This window comes from Convolutriloba macropyga, chromosome 3 (assembly GCF_964194025.1).
Source record: "Convolutriloba macropyga chromosome 3, txConMacr16.3, whole genome shotgun sequence".
NCBI lineage: Eukaryota > Metazoa > Xenacoelomorpha > Acoela > Convolutidae > Convolutriloba > Convolutriloba macropyga.
Window position 1 is genome coordinate 35,999,942 of NC_134470.1, and position 13,025 is coordinate 36,012,966.

The 13,025-nt window shown below is 36.6% G+C and overlaps 2 protein-coding genes across 2 annotated transcripts in view; both read left to right on the plus strand.

Annotated features, from left to right (window-relative positions):
- Nucleotides 1–1,111: 1,111 nt before the first annotated feature.
- Nucleotides 1,112–2,798, plus strand: LOC142337039 (interferon-related developmental regulator 2-like). Its single transcript, XM_075386082.1, has one exon. The coding sequence runs from the start codon at nucleotides 1,151–1,153 to the stop codon at nucleotides 2,420–2,422; it is 1,272 nt and encodes a 423-aa protein (XP_075242197.1). The 5' UTR covers nucleotides 1,112–1,150; the 3' UTR covers nucleotides 2,423–2,798.
- Nucleotides 2,799–9,594: 6,796 nt separating this feature from the next.
- Nucleotides 9,595–13,025, plus strand: part of LOC142336169 (uncharacterized) — a 31,212-nt gene continuing 27,781 nt past the window's right edge. The window contains exons 1-3 of the mRNA XM_075384789.1: nucleotides 9,595–10,624; nucleotides 11,045–11,227; nucleotides 11,819–12,022. Of these exons, the coding sequence (XP_075240904.1) occupies nucleotides 9,971–10,624; nucleotides 11,045–11,227; nucleotides 11,819–12,022 (1,041 nt within the window). The 5' untranslated portion in view covers nucleotides 9,595–9,970. The remainder of the gene's footprint in view (nucleotides 10,625–11,044; nucleotides 11,228–11,818; nucleotides 12,023–13,025) is intronic.

Sequence of the window (13,025 nt, forward strand, 5' to 3'; positions counted from 1 at the left end):
GTTAAAAAATCTGAACTCATGTGGTTCTATGAAACCTTGATAAATATTATGTTTCAAAATGAAAGGTTGAAAAACTCAGAATCTGTGAAGTACCTGGGCATTTACTTAGACAGAAACTTTTCTTTCGACGTTCATATTGATGAGGTTGTAAAACGCTTTTCAAAGCATGTGTTTGCGGTCGAAAGAATCAGGAATTCCGTGAGTAGAAACGTTCTCATTCTCTATCACCGTTCTTTTACCGAACCGATAGTTCGATATGGTCTTTTAATCTATGGATTTATATCTTCTTAGTTACGTCGTATCTATATGGTGCAGAGAAAACTGCTTAAGTTGATTTTTTTTCAGAAAACAGTGAGAAAGTGTATCCTGCCTTTTCTCAGAATCTACTATCCTAAGTGAATACGATTTATACCTAGAATTATTGACATTTGTTTTGAAATCGGTCAACGCTAAATTGCCTACTGGGTATCTGAACAGCCATTATCAGCGTGACGTGAAAGATTGCCTTACTACGAGGAGCGTCTCATCTGGCCTCTTCAAGAAACCACGCCTGAATAAAGCCTCAGATATGAGTTCATTGGCCTGGAGAGGATGCGTTCTGTTGAATTACTTGATTAGTATTGGCTTTATTGTTGATCCGGTTTGCGGAGACGAAACATCATTAAAACGTTCCACAGATCATCTCAAGGTTTTGTTGATAAAAAAGAATTTATTCGATACCGTGTTCTAGTATGAGTTCAGATTTCTTTCTTGTATACTAGTCTTATCTGTAACTTTTGTGGGGCTTCTAGCTTCTGTAGGACTATTGCCCAGAGGAGGTCCCTTTCTGGTGCTTCGGTATTTCTTAATACAAAGTTATGTACAATGTATATCACCAGAATAAATAAAATTTCTTCAGGTGGAAATTTGTCAATGAAAGATTTGATGAACAAAGTCTCTGCACGTGGCAATTGTTCTGCGACTGTCATTTGTGCAGGAAAGTTAGCATAAGTTTTTAAATAAAGATGACTGAGACTTTATCCCTGCAGGCAACTACGAAACCCCAACAATAACAACGACTACGCTGAGGAGGGGGTATAATGGGAAAAACCCATAGAATTTAACATCAGAAATAAATCTTTCATGTTTCAGTTAAAGTAAATGATCCGAAATGGGTAAAAAGCGTACTAAGCATAATGCTAACAGAGCGCAGACGAGTAAAGGTGGACATGGGTATTACTCAGCTGATAGCCAAGATGAGCTGGACACTAACTGCTCAGAAAGCGATGCACAAAGTGTCATGTCAAATGAAGACAATATCGGGGATCCAGATCAATCTGTTTTAACAGATGCCGCTCAAGAAAAGTTTCAGAATTCTGTCAGTTTACTAGAAAGTAAAACGACCAATGACAGAGAAAAGGCATTGAATTGTCTCTGCTCAACATTATCATCTAATTATATCCCTGAGTTGCTTGAAAATCAACATGAGACTATCGCATTTGCAGCCTTAAAAAGCCTCAAGAAAGGCAAAAAGACAGAATCAAAGTTTGCCAGCAACCTACTGTTGCTTTTGTACATCCAATCAGGCGCCGAGAAGATGTCAGAAGAAACTGACAAAATCAGGGCAGATATTTTAGATGCATCCAATAATGCCAATCATTCATTCGAAGCGCGTGGAAGGTTTCTGTACATTTTATCCCTGTGTTCTTTCTTCAGCCTTGACTCAGAGCATGATGAAAACCTCTTGGCCAATCTGGAAATGGTTATTTGTGGCACAATGCGCAAGGAAGTCGTACCACTAGTTGCCTGGGCTTTAGAAAGTTGGTGTGTACTAGCTATCCAGTTTCGCCCAGATAGAATTGTCGAGAATAGAGAAAAGTTGCTCTTTAGAGTTCTAAAAATCTTTGAAGAGTTCCAAGACAACAAGGAATTAAGGCTCGCTGCCGGTAAAATGGTAGCCTTAATATACGAAACTATGAATGAGTCTGAAGGCCAAACTTATAAGAAATTTCAGAAATTTGACGAATTGTATGATCTTCTCAGCGAGTTGGCGCGTCAGGGAAATAATGTTGTTAGCAAGCGAGACAAAAAAGCTCAGAAATTATCTCTGCGTGAAGCAATTTCTTATATGGATGGTGAAACATTCAAAGTCGAAGCTGTTAAATTTGGGAAAGAAACTCTGGTTATCAGTTCATATTCAAGCTACCTCCTCTACGAGGCGTTCAAAGAGGTTATAGGGACTGGTATCAACAGACATTTAGCTCTCAATCCAGCAATACGAGATATATTTGACCTAGGGGATCAGAACTCGAACAATTTGACGAATTTGGACAGAAAAATGATGAAAAATAGAATGAAAGGCGAATTTAACGATAACGACAAGGCAAGGACTCTGTATTTGAGAGGGAAGCGAGGCAAAAGGACAGATCAGTCTTTCGAGTAATATTAGTAAATATGATCTTATTTTTTTAAATAAACGTAAAAATCTCCAGCAAATGCCAATTACTTGGTTTTTACATTATTGTTGTGGTCCATTTTTTGGTGAAAATTGATTAGTACTAATGGGGTAGGAATCGTGGAGATTTTCAAATGTTTTGTGTAATTTATTACTAAATCAAGAATACAGAATAACAATGAAATAATACCACGCAAGCAAAAGCAATCATTCTTATCTTCTATTTTGTCTTTTTAGCTGTATTTGAAGTTCTTATATTTATTCTATCCGTTTACATGGTGTTGTGCTCACAAGACCTATTAACTTTGCTGTCAGAGTGTATATTAAACTGATAAATTTTTCAAAAAAAAATATTAATTAAAGATTTTTTTGTGATGAAGTGACAATATCGCATATCGCAGCTGTAGAAATTGATGTTGAGCACTTTTATGATGCCTAAACCTATAATAAAAAAAATGAAGAATGCGAATAGATTTCTATTATAAGACAATAATTAATGTGTACTTTAGGACTTAACAAGTTTGTCTGCTCGTGAGAGTCTGTGTGTAGCACAGAACATTCCAAACTACCTCTGGTATTTTTTTAGCTACGAAAAGTCTTGTATTTTTTTCATACTTAAAAATGTTAAATTTGTTATTTTGTTCGCTGTTTCAGTTTAAAAATTGGTTGTTGGCATTAAAACGGTTTCCAGAAATGAAATGTCAGAAATAAGGAAATATTGTATACAGCTTCTCGCTTCTTAGTTTTTTTGTAAAATTTTGTCATCTTTATGTATTAAAGCCTATCTATTTTTAGTGTTTTTGTGATATGTTTTTGGGGTTAGCGAACGATTTGATTCAGTTATTTTGAAGTGCTCATCTTTGTAACGAAATTTGTAGCAATTATATTAGTCCTGTTGGTCTTTTAATGCAATTTTCGCTGACACCAAAACTTTTGCTAACCCCAAGCACATATTACAAAAACAATAAAAATGAATCGCTCATTTTCAGTCTTAACCCCCAAAACATCACAAAAACAATAAATAATGTATCAGTTATTTTGAAGTGCTCATCTTTGTAACGAAGTTTGCAGCAATTATATTCCTGTTGGTCTTTTTTATGCGGTTTTTCGCTTGAACAACTTTTCGCCTGAGCCATTTGACTTTTCGTCCTTAAAATGGGATAACAGATAGCGCCCAGTGGACATTAAGTTTCAGTAGAAGCCCTTAGCCCCGTTTACTAGACCCGCTTAGTGTGGTGGAGCTACTGGGAAGGCTGTAGTTTAATTTTAAAAGGTCATTTTTGAGAGTTTTTGAGCCCAAAATGTTGCAATTGTCCGTGTTTTTTGTCATTTTTTGATTTTTTTGGTGCACCAATCTAAAATATAGGCTGGTTAAAGTTGATAAAGGTCTTTTGCAAGACATAAGTACTTTTTTGACCTTTTTAAGAGCTATATGTTTTGGTAATATTTTAAGAGCTATATGTTTTTAGCCCTAGGTGTCTAGAAATCTCCTTTAGTGTTTGATAATTGGTTACTGCATAGTTTCTAGAGGTAATGGAATGGTTTTCAACATTTAAACATCACGAATTTTATCATTTTTTTTTTCAAAGCTTGCATTTTTTTTTGTTTTTGACATTTATTGTCATTATCCAGGGTCCAGAAAACTTCCTTAAATGTTTGATAATAAGTTACTGAAAAACTTTGTTGGCCATGGAATAGTTTTCAATTTTTTAATATCACAAATTTTAGCAATTTTTTGTTTAGACTTGCAATTTTTTCAAGTGTTTTTGAAATGTTCTGTCGTTTTATAGATTTTTCCAGCCTCAAGAGCCAAGGAACCTCTTCTAGGGTTTGATAATATGGTACTGAATAGTTGTAATAGTTGTAATGGAATGTTTTTGAAGATTTTAATATCACGAATTTATGCATTTTAAAATATATTTGTAAAATTTTAGCATTTATGATTTTTGATTTCTTGCGGCGCCAGGGTCACAGGGACCTCCTCCAGGGTTCGATAATAAGCTGCTGCGCAGTTTCTAGAGTTAATGGAATGGTTATCAATGTTTTAATGACTCGAGTTGTAGCAATTTTTTGATAAAATTTAGTTTTTTCAAATTTTTGGAAAATTTGTCATGTTCCAAGTTTATGGATCTATGAGCCAGTGAAACTATTTCAGGCTTGAAAAAGTGATACTGTATTGTCTCTTGAAAATTTTGATCAAATTTTGACCAGTATCAAAATTTTGATTATTTTTGTCCTATTCTGAGTTTAACGATAATTACTGGCCAACGAAGTCTTGAAGATAGGTTGCATGACATAACTCGAAAGACGTGAGAGTCTGTGTGTAGCACAGAACATTCCAAACTACCTCTGGTATTTTTTTAGCTACGAAAAGTCTTGTATTTTTTTCATACTTAAAAATGTTAAATTTGTTATTTTGTTCGCTGTTTTAGTTTAAAAATTGGTTGTTGGCATTAAAACGGTTTCCAGAAATGAAATGTCAGAAATAAGGAAATATTGTATACAGCTTCTCGCTTCTTAGTTTTTTTGTAAAATTTTGTCATCTTTATGTATTAAAGCCTATCTATTTTTAGTGTTTTTGTGATATGTTTTTGGGGTTAGCGAACGGCGCCAGGGTCACAGGGACTTCCTCCAGGGTTCGATAATAAGCTGCTGCTCAGTTTCTAGAGATAATGGAATGGTTATCAATGTTTTAATGACTCGAGTTGTAGCAATTTTTTGATAAAATTTAGTTTTTTCAAATTTTTGGAAAATTTTTGTCATGTTCCAAGTTTATGGATCTATGAGCCAGTGAAACTATTTCAGGCTTGAAATAGTGATACTGTATTGTCTCTTGAAAATTTTGATCAAATTTTGACCAGTATCAAAATTTTGATTATTTTTGTCCTATTCTGAGTTTAACGATAATTACTGGCCAACGAAGTCTTGAAGATAGGTTGCATGACATAACTCGAAAGACAAAAAATTGATTTAAGCATTTTCCCACTGCGAAATTTGGAAACTTTTTAAAATTTTGCACTTCCTAGATTGCACTTCCATTGAAGTTTTTTTTTTCTATGTGATTTAATTACTAACAAGGCTAGAAAACTAGAGGTTGCAGAGTCGAGTCTCACTATGGAAAATTCTATCTCTGTCGGTTGGGGTTTCTTTCCTTTTTTCGTCTGACCCATATGACTTTTCGTCCTCAGAAACGGGATAAACAGGAGGCGCGCAGTGGGTTTTAAATTCTCTTAAACCTTTCAGCTCACTAGTCTCCAAGTACGCGATTCACAGAAACTGTTTTGGGGACTTATACTTATGGTGTGAAAGGTGCTTCTTTGAAATTGAGCCTACACCCACCTCGTCATCTCATCAGCCCCAATCCCCATCCCTGCACATCGCTTAGCCCGTAAGGGCCCCGTGCAGTCAAATATCCCCCTCCCCCGCTGAGCTGCCCCCCTCCGCTGCGCTTATCTCACGCCCCTTCAATTAATCTAAAGCTAGCCTCACCAAACCGTGGCTAGCTACTGATGAAACCAACCAGTCCTTTGAGAGCAATTTGCCGGACGTTAGTCGTTCATGTTTAATAGCCGCCCTCATCTTCTCAGCCGGCTATTATAGCGCTCCTATTTTTTTTTACTTCGTCGAATAAAAAAATGTTTCGCTTTACCTCATTTTGCCGCTTTTTCAACATTTTGTGTGAAATCGTTTTGACTTCTCTAGGCTGATTTTTCTCTTCTCTCATTCTGCTAAAAGTGATTTTGAACATCAGTTGCTCAGCAAAGCAATTCAAAATGAACAGAGTCAGTTTAATAACTTGAAGTCAGAAGTAGAAACGGGATAAACCCAAAAAGCCCAATTTTAGATGCCCGCTATTTGAACGTCGTTCCTATAAGTCTTAGTTACCATCTCATGCTTATTGGTATTGATAGTAGCCCCTGTAGCCTCTCTCTAAGAAACAGAAGTACGTTATGTTCAACTACGAAATGCCATCAAAATAAATCGGACTTTAAAAATGTTTTTGTACAAAAATCTTTTTTTTTCAATATCTATTCTTTCAATCCCAATCATGCTTATTGGAATCAACGGAGGCTATTTTCCGGCAATCTGCCTGGTATGTTTGTCATTTCAAAAACTTGGTTTTCAAAGTGAATGCATCGTTTTGAAAAACAATTCTTGGGCTCAGAGAAATTTGACTGTCTAGTTCTGTTTTAACAGTTGATTGGTATTATGCCTTTTATCATTACATATAAGAAGTCACTTACAAAAAACGTCCATTTAAAAGGGATGCAATTTTCGAAAAAAAATTAGATTGATTGTTGAGTCCTCATACAGTGAAGAATAGTTCTCAGAAGAACATGTCTATAACGTTAAACCTATATTTGTTTTTAGGATTTTAATATTCCGAGAAATTGTTGATGGTTCAGTTAAGTAGAAACTCTTAGTAGAGTAGAAGGGAACAGTCTCAATTTTTTGCCTGCTGTTTTAGTAGTTAAAACAAACTCTTAAAATACAGTAGGAAGGAATAGTTTGTGTTTGATTTTGAAAGCCTCCGAAACAAAAAATATAGCACTTTCTTGTTCTCTAAAAAACTTTTTTTGGCTAATTGCTTATTTTTGAGAACAAGTAATGTTTTTTTTCAGACTTTTGATTGCTTTTTTCGGAACTCATTGACAATTAAATTGCAAAGTGAAACTACAACTGTGCGAAATTCATCCCTAATCTTTTATTTTGTTACTCCACCGAGCATTTTTTGCTTTCAGGTTTTCCTTTATTTTTATAAAATGTTACCCGTTTTTCAAAATCTAAAATTAAAGTTAAAAGTAAAATTAAAATTCTTTAAAATAAATGAATTTCACTCTCGGAGCTACACAAAGACTCCTGGAGCTACAGAATGATTTTGCTCTTTCCTCACGTGCGCTCATTTGTCATTGAGATGGTATTTTAGGTAACCTGTCCGAAGCAGGATAAAGCCCGAAGGCAATTAGTCAAGATAAAATTTTTGTAAGTAAACTATGGACTAATAGGTGTATACTGCGCCGAAATCGCAAAATTTACGTGCTCTACTTTTTTAGCCAAGGGATTTGTATTGTATTGATGTGCTGTCTTTAAAGATCTATTCACACTTTTTTTACACTTTTTGATGTCAATGAGAAGTCAAAATAGAGCAGTGAATTTAATAACGCTGAAGTAGTAAGCAAAAAGGGAGCAGTTCTGCAGCGTAGTCTTTTTCAAATTACTTTTAAAGGTTGAAATTTTTTGCAGTCATACAAAATTATCTAGACTGCGCGAATTAAATTGCCCCGCCTGTTGTTCGAGAGCAATTTGTCCAACGTAATTTGGTTTGTATTTTCTCGTTTTTCAAATTAATGGTTTCAACATCTTCGTTCATGGTTTCGTCATGAACGTCTTCTAATAATGTTTAGTTGTATTTTGAGTCTTGTCAGCTTTCGTTGCTTTTTTGTGATTGTATCGCTTTGGCTTCAGTTCTCGTTAACCTGTTAACCTAACCGGCGTAATTGTCTTCAATTTCTCAGTCAAACTTGTAACTTGTGCTACAATTCATGATTTAAGTACATAATTAATTGCTCTCAAACGAATTTTGTAGCAATTATATTAGTCCTGTCCGTCTCTTTGTGCGATTTTTCGCTTGACCACTTTCTCGTCTGACACATTTGACTTTTCGTCCTCAAAAACGGGATCAACAGCCAGCGCCCAGCGGTCATTAAGTGCTCTCAGAGCCTTTCAGCTCTCTAGTCTCCAAGTATGCGATTCACAGAAACTGCTTTGGAGCCTTATGGTGGGAAGAGCGGTTCTTAGAGGTTGAAAATCCCCCTCCCCCTCATGTTCGTTTTTAAACTAAAAAGGAACTGTTTTGTGAAAGGAAAATGTTCTTCTTTTAATGAAAAGGAACTGTTTTTGTAAAGTTTTTTGTTCTTTTTGTCTTCTTTTCACCTAACCGAACTGCTTATCGGTGTTTTATGGCTTCCAAAGTGTTATGTTGTGCTGTGATTACGGATTGTTGTATGTAGATGTGATTTTTTGTTTTGATGCCACGAATCCTCAAGAAGATTCTGAATTTTGTCAAATGTCTGTATTTACACCTTTGCTTTCTATGTTATTGATTTCGTCAAGTTGGTTATGTTGTGTACTCATTCTAGAGTGCAATGTCGATATTTATATAAAATGTTGTTTAGTTTCTGAAAACTCTAGCTTTCGGGAAAAAAATGTTAATAGTTTTAGAGCTGTTTTGCGCATATATAATCATGTGCTTTTTGACTGTTGTCGTTTGATGTTGCTTGAAAAATTTTGAATGTCAGGTTCTTAGGTAATTCAATTCTTTGGATTGTATGTAATTCAGGACTGCTTTTTCTGCTTTTTTGATTGTCAGGTTCTTAGGTAATTCAATTCTTTGGATTGTATGTAATTCAGGACTGCTTTTTCGGCCTTTTTATTCGTTGTTCTTTTTGATTCTGTTCTTTGCTGCACATTAAGTCAAGACTTCACGTTTGACAGTCATACAAAATTATCTAGACTGCGCGAATTAAATTGCCCCGCCTGACTTCCCCTCACTCACTGTTCCAACTGAACGGAGCTTTGAATGCACTCAAGCTAATTGAGGCACTTTATTGAATGTGATCAGGCCCCCCCCCACCCCACCTCCCATCAGCCCCCCCCCGTTGCACTATCTAGTTTTGTTTTAACACTAACAAAAAACATCCATTTCAAAGTTTCGAAGAAAAATTTTGATTTGATTGATCCTTGAGTCCTCATACAGTGAAAAAGAACAGTTCTAAGAAGAACATGTCTCTATGTTGTTAAACCTATATTTGTTTTTAGGACTTTAATATTCCGAGAAATTGTTGATGGTTCAGTTAAGTAGTAAAGACCGGTAATTGTTTTAGTGCATTAGGTTATTAGGGTTAGATTTGCGTCAAGGGGCCAATGACGGTTATTTTTCAGCAATTTCCCGGCTAATTTTAAATTTAGGTTATACTCCCAGTAGTTACATTTGTACGCTTATATTGCCATTTTATACCATCGGTATGGTATTGGTAGATTTTTGGTATGGTAGACGGAATCCTAGTTGTATTTTTTAAAATAAAAACGTCTACATATGGGTTTTGATAGTTAAAAATAGTGAGGGCCTAGAGGTCTTCGTATGAGTAAAAGATATACCGTTAGAAGATTAGCTTAAATTTCAGCTCAGTCAAACACAATGTACGGCACATTGCGAAAAAGCCTGTTGACTGGCATCTGGTGTGTAAGGATGTTTATGTTTTTCAGGTTCTGTTTGTGGGGTGGATTTGTTTTGGCTGGTTTGTTAGAAGAGCCAACTTCTCTCATTTAATAACCCATCTCTATTACGAGCCCTTCCTTTCTTTGCCTTGCCTCCCATTGCATTTAGTTTCATTTGGTCGTATGACGACAAACCTTCTTTAATATTGGCTGCTGCTGCTGCTGAATTAATTCTGCCGTTGCTTGCTGCTTTTCTTGAGCCTTGTGTTAAACGCTGTTTAAAAATAAATAATTTAAAAATAAACAAAAAATTTGAGAATGGACGTTTTCAAAGATCTCATCACGTGTCAAATCTGCAGTAACCAAATGAATGACCCAAGATGTTTACCCTGTTTACACGCGTTTTGTTTACCTTGTTTACAAAAGTTGTCCTCGTCTCAGTTACGAAATATTGCATTGACACCTTCGAAAGCGGCATTGAACTTGGACGGCAATTCGAACAACGAATTCCAATGCCCTTCTTGCAAATCGACGTTTGTGGATCTGGTCATCACTGATCTTCCGCAAGATTTCAAAGTGGTCCAGATAATTGAGAAGTTGCAACAACGTGAAGTCAATGAAAGTTTGAATTGTTTTGAGCATAAAAAGAAACTGGAATTGTTTTGTTGTTCGCCGGGATGTTTGACGCCTATTTGTTATAAATGCTCGATAACGTCGCATCAGAACCACGAGGTGGCGGAGCTCCAGGACCATTACAAGTCGCTGTTGGATTCGCTGGTCCTGGCGGAGCGGAAAGGTCAGCAAACTGTGGACAACTGCAACATGTACAGAAATCGGGAAGTGCGACTGAAGACTTTGGGAGATAAGTTGAAGCAGCTTGTTGAGCACAAAGTGAAATTCATGATTTTGCAAGAGAATTTGAAGACGGGGCCGGCTGATGCAGAAGCTTCGCCTGAAAATGGAGCAATTCAGGTTAGAACATAACTTTTAATTGCTTAACGTCATTGTAAACGTGTCTTTTTATGCAAATTTTTTGCTTGACCATTTTTGCGCTTTTGTTCTAGAATATAGAATATAGAGTGACTTTTTCACGCTTGATTTATATTTGTGCGCGATATAAATTGCTCCCATTCCGAAATTTAAGTCTGTTGCTAGTATAAAGCCGATTGTAATTGAGATAGCAAAGCCGGTATAGTATGGTTGTTAAGGTTTCAGACTACCATCTGGCAGGTTGCGGATGTGAAATTTGCACCCATAAAAAGTTATGGTTCTTTTCTGTTGTCTACAGTGTCTGCAATTCCCAAAAGACATTGAGATAATCTAAGAAAAATTGGAAGGAATTTTTTGTACTTATTACATTTTAAATTCTCTGACCGATTGTAATGTTTGTAGGTGCTGAATCGTCTGCAGTTGCGTTTGTTGGATGTGAAAGAGCGGATTTCAGATGAGGGGAGAAACAACTACATGTCGAGCACTCCTGTGCAAATGCGGGAGCTGCACGAGGCAGTCGTAAGAGTGATCACTGAGCTCAATAACGAGTGCTACAATGCTCTCACTTCTGTCAGGGCTAAACAGGTTTGCTACGTTTCTAGCTTATTGGGCGCCGGCGCAAAATTGTTCAAATTGGCGATCCATAATTGTTCTCAGTATTCTTTTTTCACCTTGGTATTTACGGCTTTTTATGGTCTATTTTCTTTGACGGATTCTAAGCGAATTTAACTTAAGTGCAATAACTCACTGGCTGTGTACTGTTCTGAAAAGCAGAAATTTTGGCTTTTACATGGCGGTAAAAAGAGCGAACCTGCACAAATGTGACATAGATTTTTAGAATTTTTCCAGCAATTTTCGAACTTTGTTGTCCATCAAAATGTACCTCGTGCATTGCGAATTGTCAACAATTTTTGTGGCCTTGTCAGATTGGCCGAAGCTACCCGGTAGACAGAGTGTGACCCAAACAGCCTTTGTTGGGTAAACAGCTAGCAAATTGTCACAGATTTTAAAGAAAATATTAGAGCTCTTAAACTGTGATTTGCTATTAACACGAAATTGTACAGTTTTTTGGTGTAATTGCGCAGTAAGTGTAATTGCGAGAAATTATTTGTCAAAAATTTGAATTTCTCTGGAAGTTTTTTTGAATGCCTGAATAGCAGTCCTGACTTATTTCAGTCTACAGCAGTTGATATGGACTCTTTCTCTGACCTTGTTCGAGATTTTCTGACTGATGGTGTGTGCGGGGATTACGTGGACTCCCGGATGCCTCCTGTGAGTGCAGCTGGTGGCAGTGGAAGTTTGGCTTCTGCTCCTCTTGTGGTTGTCCAAACGGAGCTCCCATGTCCAAGTGGAAATGTCAGTTCAGCTACTACCGTTGATGTAAGTGTTGATGTTTTTTAAACAGACTGCCCTCCTTTTATTAATAGCCGCGAAGCAATGAACTTTAAATTTTATGATCATTTACTAGTTAAAGATCAATAGTGTGCATCTAAGTAGTGCCAATCGTATATGCCCTATTTCTTGAGTATTAGTCTTGAGTTTTTGATTTCGAATATTAATTTTGAAAAAGCTCTTTTAGGGCTTTATCCTTATAGAGCCTATGTCTCATGAAAATGACAGTCCGAATCTAACCCAAAAAGTCTAGTGGTCTATTAAAGGACTGGTGGCCAATCTATCTTATTTCTTTAGTTGTTTCAATTCCATGGAGGAAAGCCACAATCGTCTATCGCGGCTATTTTCCGGCAATCTGCCGGCTATGTTCCGAAGGTTTCTTTTAATTTCTCTCGAATGAGGAGTGTCTTTTTATGCAAAAAATGCTTGGCTTTTGCTCTTCTTTCACTCGTTTGAGTGGCTTGGCCGCTCTTCAAAAGAAACGGGATAATTCTTTTAAGCCCCAAGGTATTAGGCCGGGCATTAATTTTTTTTAGCTGTTTTTAAGATGCGCAGAGCACCGAAATTGCTCGGAAGACCCCCACCACCCCCGCCCCCCCCCCCCCCCCCCAAGATAAAGTAAAGCAGCCGTAGTTGATAGTCTAGGCGCACTCGCATCGGGCCATCGCGAGCAATTCACCCGATTTTGGTGGGTTGTGTTCCTTCAATTTGTTTTTGAGTCTTGTGTTGGATTTCAGAATCATTATGATATACTAAATGAAAGCTTATTTTCCCCGTTACGGTACTTACAATATTCAAAAGAGCCGGAATCACGAAAGGTTTCTAAAAATTATGGAAGTTGCATTTAAATTGGAACACTTTTTAAAATAGAAATATGCAATATGCTTGTTACTGGCAGCGAAAGCGAGCTATTGTGGCCTTATGTTTTCAAGATTCAAAGAATTTGAAAATTGTATTGGGACCGTCTTTTTCTACCGTCTTGAGAGGAGTA

Coding starts and splice junctions, on each gene's coding strand:
- LOC142337039 (XM_075386082.1), top strand. CDS start 1,151: ATGGGTAAAAAGCGTACTAAGCATAATGCTAACAGAGCGCAGACGAGT.